Source organism: Bombus huntii, chromosome 8 (assembly GCF_024542735.1).
Source record: "Bombus huntii isolate Logan2020A chromosome 8, iyBomHunt1.1, whole genome shotgun sequence".
NCBI lineage: Eukaryota > Metazoa > Arthropoda > Insecta > Hymenoptera > Apidae > Bombus > Bombus huntii.
Window position 1 is genome coordinate 13,959,433 of NC_066245.1, and position 18,579 is coordinate 13,978,011.

Here is an 18,579-nt window from a genome sequence, read left to right on the forward strand (position 1 = left end):
CTCAAAATGTGCGAAACAAATCGATAAGAATGTTGTATGCCGTTAAATGTATTAATAAAATGAATCAAATGTGCAGTATTCGGTAGTAAATTAGAATTATATGCATATCAGCCGTAACCACCATTTCGTACAAATATGTCATTTTTATAGTTTGTTACGTATAATACAGATACACTACGAATGCGAAGAATATGCAATATTGACACGCGTAATCAAAAGAATAATAATCGGTATAATGATTTTATTAGTAAATTCGTAATACTTTCATTTTTTCTTTTACTTTAATTAAAGATGTGTCAAAAAATAGAAAGAACGCATTCATTTCATGCAATTGGGAAATCTGTTTATTAATTAATAAACTATATATATACATAAGTAACAAAAACTTGTTTCTCTAATTCTTAGGATATGTATAATCTAACTAAAATCAAAGTTTCTATCATCCTTTCTTAGCTTATAAAACACTCATATACGAGTACGTATAGCTATGCAACAAATATGTGCTATAGTACATTCTATTGTACCTTGTATTTCTATAATACGCAAATTACGTAAAGTAAATTATTATACAAGCACAATATATTCAATTAAATAACAATACACAATATTATTATATGTATAATTTACATAATAATTGGAAATGTACGCAATATTTGTGCACAAACACTGCCTGTAATTTGCCAATATTTATATACGAGAATTCAGATAAACAAGTTTTTACTACCTTATTTTCCTTTTATTTGATGACATGTATGTATACATATTATAAATTCTGTTGAGTTTTATTATTGACAAAAATGTGGACACATGGTGTTTTGTCCAAAAGATTCTTTATGTCATGTACATCAAACTCTTTGAGAAATCGTTCCTCCAAAGCGATATTTCATCTCTCTTATTGCAGTTATGCCACCAATTAGACTAACAATAAGATTTTACAACGTTGTACATTGTACATGGTCTTTTCCCCGCTCTCAGACTTCCCATTTTTCTCATATAGTATAACCTTCTTTTTTAATTTATTTATTCTTCTCTCATTCGGTTATCACAAATCGATCACATTTATAAAGATATACGCGTACGTTGAATGTAGATTTTCTTGTACATTTTCTATATAAATTATTAAGATTCTTTTCTAGTTGATATTATTATTAGTATTATTATTGGTAGCAGTAGAGATAATAATAGTAGTAACGATTATCGAAGAAATATAGAGGCTAAGCTCGAAATGTGTGGAAATAACTATTCATCGAATGATCGGTTACTACTTGCTGCAAAAAGAATTGTCGTAGCTTCAAATGTTACGATGATTAAAATTAACCTTGTTGTCGTCATAAAATTTGACAAGACATAAAGGGAAACGGTATTTACTTAATTAACGTATATTTAATGCGCTTTAATATGAAATTTCGTACAAAAGGGTATGTGTATATTAGTAATGAGAAATTTCCTTTTATAATTTTACATAACATGAACATAATCAATTGTTCTTCCGAATTTTAAAACTTGTTTTCCCTGCATGTTATTCGTGTATACTTCGACAATAAAAAATAACCCAACTGTGGAAACTTTACAAATGAAATGGAAAACTTTATCGTTAAGTGGAATTAATTATAACAACATTCACATATACAGGTACATTAAATAAAATGATTTATGATAATTGTCCTGCTTAACAAATAAGTTCCTAACAGTGACAGGCACGTACATCTTATAATTTCCCTTAAAAGTTTTTTAAATCAGCTATATCGAAAAAATTTATTTGTAATATTCGACAATTAATTTTCTTATCAACATCTTTCAAATAAACAACAAATATTTTCAATCGTTTCCTAAACTATGATTTTATTTATATTAGCTACATGTATATAGGGTGCTGGATATTCATCCTTTCTTAAATTCGAAACTAAAAGTTTTGCCTAATTAACAACTTTTCAATTAATTGCAAGCTTAATGTTTAGCAAAATTTATTTTACCAAGCATTTCTATGCATTTTTATTGTCATGCACATCAAAATTGAAATTTTGATAGTGAATACAATATATGTATTACTTTTAAGACATTCTGTATGTACTTGTTTATTTCAATACTTGTTAGCGTTTTCTATTTCAAATCGTGAAAATTCTCTTTACAAAAGATCTCTATCGGTCAATCAACTTTGATTAGTTTATAATATTCACGGCTATAAAAATTCCGTCTCGTAAAACGGAACATACGATTCATCATTTTTAACCATGAAAACGTAAAAAACGTAAAAAGAAAATTTACTTCAAAAATATTAGAGAGAAATTCTTCATTAGTTATTATTAAAACCAATCGAAGCAAAACATCCGTAGCATAATTTAGAATAAAATATCAATTTAAAAAATTTGCGAAAATAATTCTGATTTGTAATAACAATATCTTGCCTCCTCGATTGAAGAATGATTAAGCATCGTTTTATATATCAAAATCAACGATGCATCAATGTACTTACGATATGAATAAATACCGAACGCTGCATGTGTTCATGTGATCGTAATAGCGAACTTATATAAAACCGACGTAAGATGATATACGTACTCTAATCTTCGTTTATGTGACCCTTTTTACGAGGTTTGATAGGTAGAGAAATATTTTTCTAATCATTTGTTTTTTAATTACTTAATCGCTTAAAATGTATTTTCATTCTGATAGAAAGTATCATAAACGAAAAAAAATGTTTTCTATTTGTTTTCCTTAATAAATATTATAAGTATATCTGAAAGAAACTGGATTATTCTCCTAAATTTATGATTTCTATTATAAAAAAAAAAAACTAAAAAAGAGTCACGTAAATAAAAATTAAAGTAATGAACACGACTAATAATATTCGATTGAAATAACACTGTTCGACATCAACGGCAAGAGAATTTTTGTAAGAGAATCATATTTTAATTATTGTAATCTCATTGTTCGCGAGACGTTATTTCGAAGATTCACTGTTTCCGTCGCCTATGCTATAATTACGTGTATAAAATGTACCAACGTAAAATAGCTTTAGTATAAGTAAAGAATATATCAGCTATTCACGAAATTAGTACATATATTTGAGTGTTAGAAAGAAAGGATATACGTACAGGATGATGTATTACATTACAAGGAAGATCGATCGATCGATGTGGCTTATTATAATATCTCGATCAAATTGCTAAAGATGTCACGGCCGATCGAATTTTGTAATATTACGAGGCATAGTATAAACGCATATTTAATTCTGTTCTATCACTTCAAAATGATTTGAACGCATCTTCCAATCCTTTTATAAGAGACTTAGAAATTAGAATGATGTAACACCTTGATTTTTTGCATTCTGAAAACTATCCTTACACGTTAAGATGATTTAATACTTCGCGTAACTATTTCGTAGCAACAAATAATTAGGTTTATTAAGACGTTTTTATAAAGATGCAACATCGATTGATAACAAAAATTTGTTCTTTATATACATACATATATAGATATATTTGTAAGGCAGATTGCAAAAAATTAACAGTTGAGAACTAACGATCATTCGGTGTCATTACACAAAATAATTACAGCATATCTAGAAGTAAGATGATCTTATTGTTAGTTCCGTTGTTCAATTTCCTTCGAGCGTGTTAAAAGCAAAAACTGCACCGTTTAGTTAAGAATGATTCGCGCGATAGTATTGTAGATGGAAGAATACCGATTACAGGTCCGAGATTTTACGAAATTCTTGACCAGTTGTATGTATATCGTAGAATATACACGATATCACAGTAAGTGTGCTATTTATACCTCTACATTATTAATCGATTACTGTTGTACCACGATTACGATTTAGATTCGATTAAATTATTAAGTGTATCGTTGTGTATTGTGGTGTAATAAATGTGATTAGTTGTATGAATAATAAATACAATGCATAAGGAACATATAGACCTATTGTATTGATTTATTTCTACCTTTCTTATTCATACATATATTTATGTAATAATGCCCACAAATTTCCCAAAATAAATCTATAAACTCCATACATAGATTTCGTTTCCCCTATGAATAAAAAAAAATATAATATTAAAAACAAATTGGTTTGACCTCTCACATAACGTTTGTATATATTGAAATGTTTCATATCTACTATTATTCCTATATATTATACATTATAATAGTTCTCGAATCAAGAGAATGTGAATCAGTACGTTTGGGATCTTTCGAAAAAGCAGTCATAATTTATAATCATGAATCATAGAGAACAAACATAATACTCTGATGGTATACTATTATTATTTCTATCAGTATTTGCGAAGCATCAACGTGCAATTTAATCGCTTATGAATCGAGAATAAAATTATTGATCCTTACTTTATTGAAAAATCCTAATCTAAGCAAAGTAAACTAAATTTCTACAGCATTGGAAAAGAAATACTGTTAAGAATTCGAATGCATACTTGGATTAATCACAGATTAAATTGGCTAGATCTTATGAAACATGTTGACAAAATTTGTGAAAATCTATTAACGACACTAGAGAACTGATTATTGTTCAATATATATACATACATATGTATACTTATCTATGAATGACGATGAAAATCGATTTGAAGCAACAAATATTCACTAAGATTACATATCCGGAAGTATAATAATTGAACACACTTTAGATAAGCTTCTACAAATTTTTCTTTAAAATATATTTTTTCACCATTTATCTTATTATTATTTAATAATAATAAGACCTTTTCGATAAATCTTATTAGATTTCTCTTTCCATTCTACTGAAAAATCGGCAAAGAAGTTAAGAAAAAAGATTGTAAGATTCCATCAAATTAAAACAACTAAGAGTGACCTTAAAAACTTCAGAAAAAATAACCTAAATAGCTAACGATAACCTATCTGAGGATAATAATTTAATAATGATTTATATATTTATAGTATTTATATACGTATACACATATAATTTATATTATGTTATAGTATGTTATCATTATATATGTATAATAAATTAAGCATCGTAATTTAATTTAATTTAATTAATGGTTTAATATAATAATACAATTAATATAACAAAATAATTTTTCAAGTTATTTTTTATGTATCATTTAGATAGAATAAATCAATCAATTAATGTTACAATATCCTTTAAACTAATCAATATTCAATCTAAATACGTTAATACTTTTTTATGGTGAATGCAACGATATATTAATTGATATAATGTATGTATAAAAAAAATTTATAGTTCCATTTGCAAGAATGGAAATAATTTTTAAATATTCAAAATGCTATCCACTTTCGGAGAGGACAGTTACACTAAATCTAAGATCGTACATCATCCGAAATCGTTTAATGTTACCTATTGAAATTCTATACCATCTTCTACCGTATCAGGGCTGTAACTTGCCCAGTGCAAAGGAGGCTGTGTAACATCACTTGTACATATAAACTCCTCGTCAAAGAGATAGCCTAGGTGTGCTATCTTTAATTTCTCAATGAGCGTGCAAAGTTTTTCGTCTGTAACGTATAATATCAAAACATTATGAGCTCGGAATATGCGGTTCGTTATGGTAAAGAGAAGAGTACTGGTCGACCGTCATCGTTATCCGATTGTGATAAGCGAGCAATCTTGGGTGTAGCTTCCAACTCGCAGTTAACAACAAAGCGAATACTGGAAAAATCTAGTGTTAGTGCCAGTGTTTCACGTGTTCGTCAAGTTCCACTAGCCTGCGAAGATATTAAGAGGCTAAAATTGAAAAAGAAACCTTCGTTAACAACGAAACACAAAGTAGAACGTTTACGCTTTGCAAAAGAAAGAATACATTGGAAAAAGAAATGGAGAAGGGTACTTGTTGTTATTTATTTATTCAGATGTAGGATCACAATAGCTATTATTTTGTTCTTTGGATAAATCTATCACACCGTTCTGAGCCAAAAAAACTTTTATTACACTTTCTTACATGGACTAGGGATAAAAACAAAAGAACATCGTAAACCTATCGATTAAATCTATCGATTGTATCTAGAACTATCTTCTAGTTACTATTTCTTGTAACTAACGCATCTGCATACGGATGGCGAGCACGAACTCACGTTGTCATTTTCAACAATACTATTTTCAGACGAAAAAGATTCAACTTGGATGGTCCTGATGGTTTCCAATATTATTTTCATAACGTAAGAAAAGAGGCAATGTCAGCAATTCGACGACAAATGGGAGGAGGCAGCGTGATGGTTTGAGCCGGCATCGGTTATTTCGGCAAAACAAGTATCAAGTTCATCGATGGGAGAATGAATAGTGTCCGATATATAAATTTAATCAAAGAACAAATAAATAATCATGCAGAACGCATTTCTGGACCTAATTATATCTTTCAACAAGATAATGCATCTGTACACATATCAAGATTGGTCCAATCTTATTTTAATGAAAATAATATATCTATCTTGCCGTAGCCTGCACGCTTCACGGCGTGTACGCGAATGAAAAGCAGTATCAACACGTACAAGAATTAAAAAATGCAATTGTACGCGAATGGGATACGTTAAGTCAAAATTATATCCAGAAACTATATAAATCGATAGCAAACCGTACAATAGAAAGTAATAGAAAATAAAGGGGGATGTACCTATTATTAAATAAGTATATATGTTTGATAAGTAATTATTGTTAGTTACAATTTATGTTGATTATTATTTTCTTCTTGTACATGTGCTATCATTTCGTTCTTAAAATAAAACAATTTTTTTTGTTACACACTAAACCTCATAATATTTTTAATTATTTTTAACAAACCGCATATTCCGAGCTCATAATGTTTTGATATTATACGTTACAGACGAAAAACTTTGCACGCGTCATTGAGAAATTAAAGATAGCACACCTCTTTGACGAGGAATGTATTTGTACATCAACAAAACATAGGATTTATCAAAAATTTTTAATAAAAATACATACTAAAATATTATATGAAAGAACAGTATGGAGCTATTCGTTTAAATTTGTTACAAGCATTTTTGCAATTGCTAAGCGGAATGATAAATAACATGTATCTAACGTCACAAAGAAAATCGCGTTTATACTTAGGAGAAAAGTGAAATCGTAGAAAGATAAATATTTCTATTGGGTTGATGAGTGACTAAGTGATGGCGGATTTTGTCATTAGGTGGTAATTTTTATTTAGTAATTTATACTTCTGATTCGAATTATAAGTCAGCCTTTGGTCTAATTTAGAAACACAAATACAACTTAATTAGTAATTGCAATATTAATATTGCAATTAGTAATATTGCAATAAGTAATTCTCATAATTTCATTTGAATTATTTTATATGTATTTTTTAGTTTTTGTCATGTTCAGATATTATTCTCAGTTTCTCTTACGTTTTATATTAACTCTAATACAAACTACAATACAATTGTTATTCTCACTTATTATATACGTATATGCACATGTGATGATTTAAAATTAGCGCTAATTTGAAAATGGCAGTTTTTAATTTTGAATCGACCCAACAGGTGACGCTCTAAGCGAAGAAATGTGATTTATCTCAAATTGCGATTTAAATATTTATTTCGCAGAAACAAAAAAGTGAAGCGAACAACTGTTAACAATAAATATACAATAATCTTAAAACCATGTTTTTACCTTTGCGTATAATTCATACTCTTGCCGTAAGTTTTATATAGCCTAATTCCTAGTATCATAACCTCTTTCATAATCTTATATAATTTTGTTTATTTATATAAATTTACTGCATATTTTACAGTAATAAAATACATTTAAAATGATATCATGAAATTAGTTTTCCTTATCTTTACTTGTTTAAAGTAACTACTTAAAAATATAAAAGGATTTTAATAACCAATGTCAAATAATTTTAAGTTTTATTTATGCTATTGATATTATTCTTATTATGAAAAATATATTATTATCCATATGCACATATCAATTTATATGGTCCAAATTTTTTCACATACTTCATTATCATTTAATAAATATTTTACATTATATTTCGGAATCCTAATTTATGATCAAATTAAAATTAACATTGATAAAATGTCTTCCTGTTTCTTCTAAAAATAAAAACATTCTGTGAAACAAGTAGGTAATGTAATTTTTTTCATTGTTTTAAACATATTGTATTTTAAATACTTCACAGATCACAAAGTATAGTTATCTGACATCTAATAAATTCTTTTGAATAATTTGTATTATTTATTTACTTTTTTTGGCTAAACAGAATTGCAAGAACGCTAGAGGATTACATACTTCAACCATTCGCATCTCAGATCAGTTATTTATTGTATGTATTATTATATAAATATGAAATTAATGAATGTTTTACACCGATGCTAATTCATTTTATATTGAATAGCATAGAGATAGTGAAGTTGATAATCCAAGTATACCATTTGAATTCAATGAAGCAAACAAGAAACGCATCGCAGCTCTTTTAAAAATTTATCCTGAAGGTCATAAACGTGGTGCGATGATACCTCTGTTAGATCTGGCTCAACGTCAACATGGATGGTTACCTATTTCTGCTATGCACAAAGTAGCGGAAATATTAAATGTCCCTCACATGCGAGTCTATGAAGTTGCAACATTTTATACAATGTTCAATAGAAGACCAATGGGAAAATATCATGTACAAATTTGTACCTGTACTCCATGTTGGTTACGAGATTCCGATTCCATTGTAGAAGCTGTAACTAAAGCTACAAATTGTAAAGTTGGAGAAATGTCTGCAGATAAACTATTTACTGTTTCTGAAGTAGAATGTCTTGGTGCTTGTGCTAATGCGCCAATGTTTCAAGTTAATGATGATTACTATGTAAGTATAATTTTAAAAAATATTTCATAGCCCCAACTAGATAATCCTAATTTGATTTTAAATCCAGGATAAGCCTTAAAATAAATTGAACGTTCATAAAATAAATATAAGTAATATCAATATCTCTTACAGGAAGATTTAACACCTGAAAGTGCTACAGCTATAATAAATGCATTTAAAAAAGGTGAAAGACCGCCACCAGGACCACAAAATTCTCCTAGATTTGCAGCAGATCCGGCATCTGGTTTAACATCATTGACATCACCACCACCAGGACCTGGATTTGGTGTTAGATCAGATTTATAATTTACCGTATATATAAATAAAACATTGTATAATCTGTAACGGATTTAGTACTGATTGGATGTATAAATAGATTACCTAATATACTATTTAAAAAATATGTATAAAATTTAATCAATTGTATCTTATCATCATCTAGCGGTGAAAAGATAGAACTAATTGATATGTGGCAATTAAAAAAAATAAATTTGTTGACTTCTAGGCAGAATTCTTGAACTTTTGAAGGTTCAAATAAAAATGTGGAACCTAAAGAATTAATTGAGACTAGTTTCATTTAAATATTCTTCCTGGCTTCTAAATTATAAGTTTTAAAAATCGGTCAGTCGGTGGACTATGAGCGAATTTTAGAGGTAACTGACTGAAGTTGGCACGGCACACATCTGAAGTCCGTCACATTATAAATTGCATTTTCTTGATTCTATCTGATTCTATCAAATAATTTAAATTCATAAATACAAAACTTAATACTAACCTTGAATTTTATCATTATTGTTAATTTATTATTATTAATTTGTCCTGACTAAGTTCATTTTCTTAGTAAGTGAAAATTAAAATAAGTTTTGGTATTATAATAATAGTATAATGGTCATATACGATCATTTCAGCTTTAAAAAAAAGTACGGTGAGAATTAAAGAATGACGTTTATGAAGGATCAAAGATCGAAAGGTACGGTCGACGAGCAACTACAAACCTTCATTGAGCGAGAAAGCAAAAATCAACAATTTCAGGTTAGTTTATAAATAAATATTTCTCTTTTAAGTCATTTTAATATTCCATACAATAATTTTTAATTAATATAATTCCGGAATTAGGAATATTGAAAGTAATATCTATCATCAAACATTAGAAAGTAAAGAATATGCAGGATACTTAGTGACTTTTATATTGTATGTAACAACAGTTGTTTTCTTTTGCACTGAATATAAAATTATATCCAAAATAATGTCTTTTAACAGTATGTTAATTTTATATGTTAAGTATTGAGATTAGTTAATTGATTTATAAATACAAAAATATTTTGAAAAAGAAATTGCAATATATTATTGCAAATATATGTAAAGGTAATCTTTTTATTTTCAGAGACTGACACTTAACATAACTGATATTTGCTGGCAACTCTGTATTGGAACACCTGGTAGTTCCTTGAGTTCAACTAATCGAAGTTGTATTGTAAATTGTGTAGAGAGGTTTATTGATACAAGTAACTTTATTGCATATAGATTGAGAAATACAGTTTTAACTAATGCTGCAGAAGTAGACGTGCAATAAATTATTTCATGATTAAGACATTTTCATAGTTAATTGAGCAAAAATATTGTTACTATTTATGATACATAACATTTTGTAAACAACATTTTATACAATTTATGTAAAAAAATGTTTTCAAGTCTTCGTGGATTTGTGAACCGGCATAGACGAAAGTTTATATTGGGAGGTATTGTAGTTGGTGGTGTTATTTTTATCAGATATACAGCACGTAGACTTCGAGAATGGCAAGAGAAAGAAATAAAAGATATGCTGGACAGATCAAAGCGACGTCAATATTTTGAATGTAATGAAAGAACATGCAGTCAGATGATAATGTCTCTTACATTAACTTTAAAAGATTCTATAATAAAAGTTTTGGATACTAATGCTGTTGTAGATAAGCTTAGAAATGGTTGTCCTGATAAAGTAACATGTTGGAATGAATTAAAAGTTTTAGCAATTGCTAGATCTGCCTTAGTAGTTTATTCGTATGCCATGTTAGCAACTTTAATAAGAATTCAATTTAACGTAATGGGTGGTCATGTATACAAGGATATTCAGAATTCTAATGGTACAACAACAGAAAATGTTGTACAAACAAAATATATGTCACTTTCAAGTCACTTTATATACAAAGGAATTAAAAAATTGGGTTTACTCATAAAAGACAAGGTGGCAGAAATAACAGCATCAATTTGTTTGAAAGAAGAATTGAATTTAAGAGACATAGAAGAAATATATTGGGCTTTAACATCTTCTCTTTCTGCAGACAGTTCAAAAGACCCTGTAAAAAATCTTGCTGAATATATGCTATTATCAAATTGCGAGGAAGAACAAACACCTATATTATTAAAATTATTCAATGAAACATTGGATCTTCTAGAAAGTGAAGAAGTACAAAATTTAACACAAAGTAGTATTAGAAGCGGATTTAGTTTACTAGTGGACCACATTTCTGCATTCTTTATTGCTTCTCCTATAGTAGAAAATGGTAAAACTATTCAGAATGGTGTTTCAGTACCAGGAACATCGAGTCAAACTAGCATAAACACAAAGTATGATTCAAATGCGTTTATAAATATTAATAAGGTATCCATGCCAATGGCTAAAATAATACCAATTATAAATGGACAAGTACCAGATAAACCAACATTAAAAGATTTTCAAAGCGATTTGTTACAACGTCTTATAACAAATAACGAACTTAAGACACTTGGAGCAAATATTTATGAGGCATTTAGTTTTTAAAATTAACCACTAAGATATTCATACTGTACACAGAGCACTATATGTATGATATACGAAAATATAGTATGATGAATTGCATTTGATAAAAGTAGCTATAAATACTTCTTTAAACACAAATAATTTTTATTTTAAACAAAATTGTGGAATGAATAACATAGTAAAAGGTTGTAAAAGGATCCTCAGCACTTTAATGTTCAACTATATATTTAAAATGTATCATGAGATTCTTATTATTACACATATACACTATAAAAATAGAATTGTAAAGATATTCTAAACTATTTCATTACAATATATAATGTTCTTAAGAAATATGTTTTACTTTTTCACAGATACTTTTTTTTTATATCATTTTCTTTTTATACTATCTTTTTAAACACAGCAAAAATGGACACTTCCATGTAAATGATTTAATATTGCAATAAATGCAACTTGACATTTTTAGACTAATAATTTATTAATATTTAATTTCAACAAAGGTGGAAGAAGGCAGTTGTTCATTTAAAAATTTATATTTAAGAATATAATGCATGGCGTATAATATTCGCAAGCATATTACTTTTAAAATGCACTTAGAGCGATTGCGCGCGCAATTTACAGAAAAGATTCAAGAATTCTACTTTTTGATATATAGTACAGGGTTACTCGTTTAACTCGGAACCAGCGCTCGTAAGAACATATGATAGTGGCCAATTTGTAGAAAATGATCGTTAGCAAATTTTGAAATATGACATAGAAGAATGTTTAATACGTTAAAAATGAAAATTACCTAATGATACAAAGAAGACCTCGATGTTTATAAGAATGTGAAAATTTTCATTGTAATTCGCTACTAATTTTGATACTTGAACACAATTTTAAATAAAAAAAATTGCGTTCTAATTACATTTCAGGTAAGCATAATTTAAGGTATTAGTTATTAAAAGAAAATAATTGAATTACGTGTGGGAAAAGAACTGGGTGCGCTTGCTTGCTTGGAAGCTCCGGGAGCGCGCAGAGACATAAAATCGTCGCTTTTTCAGCGATTGTCTTCTGTGATGTCAAATTTAAAGTCCTTCGTCGGCGACCAAACCGCTATGTGTTCTAGCCTAATGATGTTTCTAGTAACAGTTCATAGATGGCGAGCGACATTTGATTATAGTAGTACGCATACATGTTACACTATTGCTACTCTCATATGTTCTCGAATGCCGGTTTCTAGATAAGTGAATAACCACGTACATACTAAGGATACTAAGGACACGAGATCCTGCGATACTACATGAAACGACTTCATTGCGACCATATTAGTTTTAGCACTCGCAACACTCAACACTTTGCACTAGTGGACACAATGACAAAACGTGCGAGAATAAAAGGGAGTACAGGAGGGTGAAGTAGACCAGTCGAACGATAGTGGCGCTACATATTGAAGACACAATAAGGTCGCGATCATATCCATAGTATAGTGTCAGTGATTCGACTATCAGTTTTACTAATCACTTTTACATTTGTGTACCACTTTTTTCATGCTATGTGAATGTACGTAGTTAGAAGCTTTTAACATTATAACTTTTAAAAATTTTAATACTTTCTGTATCATCATCAACTGGCACGATGTGGAAATTAGTAGCTCGTGGTATTCGTGAAACTTTGGAACGACGTGCATGTCGTACAAACGTTTATTGTCAAACGCCTCAAGAATCGAATACAAAAAATGAGACTAAAGTCAATTTGACGTGTAATCATAAATTGTTATTACCATCTTTTCCTGTTTTTAATAAAGAATTTTGTGGATCAACAAAAGCTAGTGGTACAAAAGACAAAGATCGTGATTCCAAATGGAATACAAAATACACTTGGTCAGAAGCTATAGGATGGGTAAATTGCGCCTTCTGTTTGTTTTTCTTATCTATAATCCTTTCATCTAATATATTCTTTTAGAAAAACTTAAAACTCTTTTTAAAATTATATATGTAAAATTCCACTTTGTGATATATTTTATATTTAGATTTTTGCTGAATATATATATTTAGCTTTGTTTTCATTTCTCTCTTTCTTTCTTGATATTCTTTATATTAAATTACAATAAAGTCTAAACTTTCATAGAAATCGCATTCAAAATTTCAAATTAGATTATATTTTAGTAAATGTGCTTTTCTTATAAAATTTAATTTATTATGTTAATAGCAATAATTAAATTACTTTTATTTTCTAAATAAATAATATGGTAATTTTTTTAATAGACAAGTGTATTAGCTGTTGGATGGGTGGTATGCCAAACATTATGTCTTCGCAGAAGGCTCTTTGAAAAAGAAAAAGTTGATTCCTTAAAAAACAAACTATTACAAGTTCCAGAAGTACATACTTCTTATTTACTTGATGAAGTATTAAATTTAAAACCAAAACACATTTTACCTATTATTAATTGTATCGCCAATAATAAAATACATGCTCAAGAAAACAATGAAGCAGAATGGAAGCCAGAAAAGCCATTTGGGCCTATCACCATTGAAGAGGTGACAATGTTATTCTGCAGGCATTGTAATTAACAACTGACAAAACAATTTGTAATAGAGAGCAGATAACATTCTTCAATTAAAGTAATATTTACATTTAGACATTATATCATATATTGTAATTCTTAATGGTCTATATATTTATTTCATACAAATTTATAATAAAACTTTAATTTGCTTAATGTTACATATATATATCTAATGAGATTTCATTATGGTTTCAGTACTTCACTTTATAATCAGTGATTTAATAAATAATTTTAATTTTAAATATTTAATTGTAAATTATCGTTTAATGATATAATATGTAAAATTATAAAAAAGCAAAACATAATGGATATAAGACTGACAAATTTTTTGTTGCATCTCCTTTCCAAAACATATTCTTATTCACTTAATATTGAAATTTTATTCTAAAAGTAACAAACTGTCAAATTTTATTTGCCACGACTATAATTTTATTTCATATATATTACAAGACTATACAAAAGCAGAATATAATTTTGGTTATTTCAGAATTAGCTGTTTTCAGCTTTTTCTATCTTGATTATAAACCTATCTAAAATTAAAAAAAATCTTTTTAAAAAAGTTTTTTATTCTTTATACATTCTCAGGCTTTAAAAGAAGCTACCAAAGAATTTGCCAATACTCATAAATTAACTGTGGCTGAATTTGAACTTCAATACGGCTTGAAAGCTTTAGAAGAGAGACGTTATAAAGATGCTATAAAACATTTTACTGCTGGTGCAAGTTTATCATCTGCTGCTAGTATGTTCAATTTAGGACTGTGTCACGAATTAGGACTTGGAACATTGGTTGATCACACACAGGTATAATATGTTAAAAGTATACATATTTTAGTATGGAAATTACAAGTTGTTACGTAAAGAATACAAAATTCTACATCTTATTAAATTTTATATTTTTTTTTTAGGCTGCCAAACATTATAATGATGCAGCAGAACGAGGTCATGCAGATGCTATATATAATTTAGGAGTTTTTCATGCTCAAGGCAGAGGTGGTTTTACAGTAGATATTGATAGAGCTCGAAGTTATTTTATTAAAGCAGCAAAGTTAGGACAAAGACAAGCGCAACATGCGCTAGATTTAGAGAAACATTATTACCAAGTTAAACGAAAAGAAATTGATACAATTCTTCCGAATGAGTGTACAAATATCTTACAGCATATGCGAAATAATGAGGATATGAATCATATTCTTAGAAAGCTAATTAATTATAATAATGTATTATATACACAATCAGAAGCAGAATTTTTAGAAGATTCTGATCATAAGCAAACCATGGTAGAATGTACGAATTCTATAGAATTAGTTTTCAATATTTTTGGGTTAAGTAAACGAAATATATTACCTGTCTCTGTGGAGTCAAATAATTGTAATGTGACATGCTAGAATGTAGCAAAATTATTAAAAGTAAAAATGAAATGTAATGTTTCGTGTATTTGAGATATGCTATAAACATTTTTTTTTATAACGTTTACGTCAATTATATTATGAATTATCAAGATTAAAAATAAAAATATTAATTGACTAATTGTATAACAAAATCTATTCAGGATATACAGTATTTTTAAAAAAAATGTTTATTTAGTAGAACATCCTGCCAAGAGTTGTTTTAAGACATTCATGAAATAAAATTTGTGATCTGGAGGTATCGTAATACATATAAAAGTATTTTTATGTATGCCATTTATATTATATTTATATCTTTTTCCATTTATATTACATATTTATAAACAAATATCTCCTTTTTATGACTTATTTTTGATAAGATACTTAGTTTAATGAGGAGTTACGAAGTTTTTAATGATACTTTAATTTATAGACTTTTAAAAAATATATTGTTATCTATGATGAATATATACATTGTACATGTATATTTAGAATATAATATGTTATCAACTAATTCTGCTTTATGGAACACATGTGCAGTGGAAGAGTTTATTATGATAATTATCATCAGTAACTGTTTTCATTTTATAATATGTGATTTTATTCTTTTTCTACAAACTGATACATACAAATTGTCATATTTTCCTGTATGTATATAAACGTTCTCGATCAATTTTGTAATCTTCAATATAATAAAAGATGAAAATAATTAAGCCTGTTCTATTTACTAAAAATTTTAATGTCTTTACCAATGTGCATTACGTTTTTCTGCTGTTTTTCTGATAAACTCACTGTGATTAGCATATAAGTTCAAATTTCTATCAATATCCATCCAACGTACATTAAGTGCATCATCACCAGCCACTAGCTTTATATTTCCAAGAACATTATTATCATGATCATGAAAATTTAAAGCTACGGTTTCCATCCAAGCATTATCAGTATTTCTAGGATCATCTACATATCCTTTATAAATTTCTTCTCCCTGTTCAAAAAATTTTCTCATAGATTTTTCTAATTCTTCATTTTCTGCTCTATCCCTTTTTAAAGAATTCATGGCTTCTTCCATGAATTCTCTTTTTAAAGTTCTTGAGACTGTTTCACCTGGATCAACCATTCCACCAGGAATAGCCCATTCTCCAGAATCTTGTCTTTGTATAGCAACGAATTCCAAAATTGGTTTATTTGTATCTTTGTTTATTTCTGTTACACCTGTAATATCCTGTTTCCAACGGGTCACAATTGGATCTGCTGCATGATTTGGCCCCCATCGTCCTAAGAGACCACGTCCTATGATACCAGTACGACCAATGGGATTTAAAGGACAACCATCTTCGTTTATAACATAGTCATTTGTAAAACTCCTACGATTAACATTTCCTGTTGACAATAAATTAATACATATTTAAAAATATTATAATGCGCAGAGTAAAATTTTAATAGTGATTGATCAAATATGTAAAGCTTTTATGAATTGTTTACCATCAACAGCATTCCATTTTGGTTGAAATGAAATATCATCAATTTCCAAATCTGCCCATGGTTTTCCCTTGAGACTCGGAGCGGTATATTCAATTGGCTTATATTCTGGATATTCAATGTTCCATGCCACTTTATTTTCAGGTACTTCGAAACGTTTTACATTACTAGATGGGTAGAAACCTTGCCTGCATTTATAATGAATCATTCTAATAATTATCTTCCGCATAAAGTAAAACAAACTACTTTTAAGTTCGATCATAAAGTTAAATATTATTGAGTATTGTGATACTCTTGATCATTATGCTTGCTATACGTTTAAAAATAAAACAGTTGTCAATCATCGTCAGTTATCTCTCTCTCTCTTTTTTTACTCTTCGAATCTTTTATCAAGACAAGTAGCTATATACAAGCACCGACAAGGTATTAAAGGAGTAGACGTGACATTTAATAACTCTTCGTATCCTACGTTTTGGTGTCACTTAACCCCCATATCATTTCCGTGTCACATACGACGTTATTGGTTTAATATAAAATAAGATACTAGCGCTACTGGAGCGGTAGGAATTATAATTAAATCAATGGTCAACATAATTACAATCGAGAATGATCTCAATCATTTACATTTAGTTAATGAAAATAGTGGTTGTTAGTCTTCGCAGAGACTACGATGTTTCACCACGTGAGAGACATTGTAGACAGTCGGGTATTGATTAAAATTAATTGCTATTTATCGCTTGCTTTTTATACATTATGTGTATATATTAAATGTTTATTGTGCACTTACAATTTTGTTATAATATGTAGTGTAGAACGTATAGTGCATAATTTTATATAATTTTGCTCGCTTGTTTAGTTCAAAATAACATTATGAAACACATCATAAGAAATACATGTATTCCAATTGCGATTTAACAAACCATAATACAACGGACATCACCAGTTTTCATTGTTTCGTAGTGAATGATAGTGATAGATACATAACGTGGTGATTTATTTCATTTGTCTTGATTTACACTTTTTTTACCCTTGCAACGTTTTGTAACAGTGGTAACAATATACAGGCATAATATATAGTCTTTGTTTCTGATACACTAGTGTCAGATATCAATTGTTGCTTTCCGTTAAAATAAATATACCATTATTAGATATTCTTTTTAACATTTTACTGACCGCTAGCGGTTCAACAGCATACGCACGTCTGACCGGCAGCTCAAGCGCAGATTCTCCCTAGCGCCGGCTCTGTTTCGGTTTAGACTCCCCAATACCATTCTTTTCGTTCATCGTGAACGGTAAATTTTTTCAATTAATTTAAATTAAATTAATAAAACTGTGGGAGCTTACAAAGCGACGCAACTGAGCAAGGTACCTTAGTACTAAATAACAAATGCTCAAATAATGAAACAGATTGTCGGCGAGAAAAAGCCGATTAATAGGCTATTGGTCCGTAAGCGTCGACGACAAAAAATCGATTAATCGACTATCAGTCGGTAAAGTGTTAACATGCCGATCCGTATCTTTATAATTTTGTAGAATCTTCAACCTGAAAATGTCGCTACAAAATAGAAAAGGAAG

General features: G+C 28.7%; 5 protein-coding genes and 1 long non-coding RNA gene across 6 annotated transcripts; 4 read left to right on the plus strand and 2 right to left on the minus strand.

Moving 5' to 3' along the window:
• Positions 1-1,425: 1,425 nt before the first annotated feature.
• On the minus strand, positions 1,426-4,060 carry LOC126868645 (uncharacterized). Its single transcript, XR_007690670.1, has 2 exons — positions 2,240-4,060; positions 1,426-2,179 (listed from the first exon to the last, which is right to left on the minus strand). It is a non-coding gene; the product is annotated as an uncharacterized LOC126868645 (long non-coding RNA).
• Positions 4,061-7,470: 3,410 nt separating this feature from the next.
• LOC126868672 (NADH dehydrogenase [ubiquinone] flavoprotein 2, mitochondrial) lies at positions 7,471-9,216 on the plus strand. The gene is made up of 4 exons (XM_050624401.1): positions 7,471-7,650; positions 8,220-8,282; positions 8,355-8,813; positions 8,946-9,216. Exons 1-4 carry the CDS (start codon positions 7,615-7,617, stop codon positions 9,117-9,119), a joined length of 732 nt encoding a protein of 243 aa, XP_050480358.1. The 5' UTR covers positions 7,471-7,614; the 3' UTR covers positions 9,120-9,216.
• A 259-nt stretch (positions 9,217-9,475) lies between these two features.
• On the plus strand, positions 9,476-10,402 carry LOC126868673 (mitochondrial import inner membrane translocase subunit Tim8 A-like). The gene is made up of 2 exons (XM_050624402.1): positions 9,476-9,845; positions 10,198-10,402. The coding sequence occupies exons 1-2, from the start codon at positions 9,753-9,755 to the stop codon at positions 10,384-10,386; spliced, it is 282 nt and encodes a 93-aa protein (XP_050480359.1). The 5' UTR covers positions 9,476-9,752; the 3' UTR covers positions 10,387-10,402.
• Positions 10,403-10,494: 92 nt separating this feature from the next.
• On the plus strand, positions 10,495-11,701 carry LOC126868670 (peroxisomal biogenesis factor 3). The gene has a single exon (XM_050624398.1). It carries the CDS (start codon positions 10,495-10,497, stop codon positions 11,611-11,613), a length of 1,119 nt encoding a protein of 372 aa, XP_050480355.1. The 3' UTR covers positions 11,614-11,701.
• A 146-nt stretch (positions 11,702-11,847) lies between these two features.
• LOC126868669 (uncharacterized) lies at positions 11,848-16,238 on the plus strand. Its single transcript, XM_050624397.1, has 4 exons — positions 11,848-13,473; positions 13,839-14,111; positions 14,726-14,941; positions 15,046-16,238. Exons 1-4 carry the CDS (start codon positions 13,210-13,212, stop codon positions 15,523-15,525), a joined length of 1,233 nt encoding a protein of 410 aa, XP_050480354.1. The 5' UTR covers positions 11,848-13,209; the 3' UTR covers positions 15,526-16,238.
• LOC126868671 (ADP-ribose pyrophosphatase, mitochondrial) lies at positions 15,694-18,181 on the minus strand. The gene is made up of 2 exons (XM_050624400.1): positions 17,008-18,181; positions 15,694-16,905 (listed from the first exon to the last, which is right to left on the minus strand). The coding sequence occupies exons 1-2, from the start codon at positions 17,264-17,266 to the stop codon at positions 16,271-16,273; spliced, it is 894 nt and encodes a 297-aa protein (XP_050480357.1). The 5' UTR covers positions 17,267-18,181; the 3' UTR covers positions 15,694-16,270.
• Between the last annotated feature and the right edge of the window lie 398 nt (positions 18,182-18,579).

Excerpts from the sequence above, each read along its gene's own strand:
- LOC126868672 (XM_050624401.1), top strand. The coding sequence starts at position 7,615 with ATGTTTTTACCTTTGCGTATAATTCATACTCTTGCC. Across the intron at positions 7,651-8,219 it reads GTATAATTCATACTCTTGCC|AATTGCAAGAACGCTAGAGG; the intron begins GTAAGTTTTATA and ends TTGGCTAAACAG. Across the intron at positions 8,814-8,945 it reads AAGTTAATGATGATTACTAT|GAAGATTTAACACCTGAAAG; the intron begins GTAAGTATAATT and ends TATCTCTTACAG.
- LOC126868673 (XM_050624402.1), top strand. The coding sequence starts at position 9,753 with ATGACGTTTATGAAGGATCAAAGATCGAAAGGTACGGTCGACGAGCAA. Across the intron at positions 9,846-10,197 it reads GCAAAAATCAACAATTTCAG|AGACTGACACTTAACATAAC; the intron begins GTTAGTTTATAA and ends TTTTATTTTCAG.
- LOC126868670 (XM_050624398.1), top strand. The coding sequence starts at position 10,495 with ATGTTTTCAAGTCTTCGTGGATTTGTGAACCGGCATAGACGAAAGTTT.
- LOC126868669 (XM_050624397.1), top strand. The coding sequence starts at position 13,210 with ATGTGGAAATTAGTAGCTCGTGGTATTCGTGAAACTTTGGAACGACGT. Across the intron at positions 13,474-13,838 it reads GGTCAGAAGCTATAGGATGG|ACAAGTGTATTAGCTGTTGG; the intron begins GTAAATTGCGCC and ends TTTTTTTAATAG. Across the intron at positions 14,112-14,725 it reads GGCCTATCACCATTGAAGAG|GCTTTAAAAGAAGCTACCAA; the intron begins GTGACAATGTTA and ends ATACATTCTCAG.
- LOC126868671 (XM_050624400.1), bottom strand. The coding sequence starts at position 17,266 with ATGATCGAACTTAAAAGTAGTTTGTTTTACTTTATGCGGAAGATAATT. Across the intron at positions 16,906-17,007 it reads AAAATGGAATGCTGTTGATG|GAAATGTTAATCGTAGGAGT; the intron begins GTAAACAATTCA and ends TATTGTCAACAG.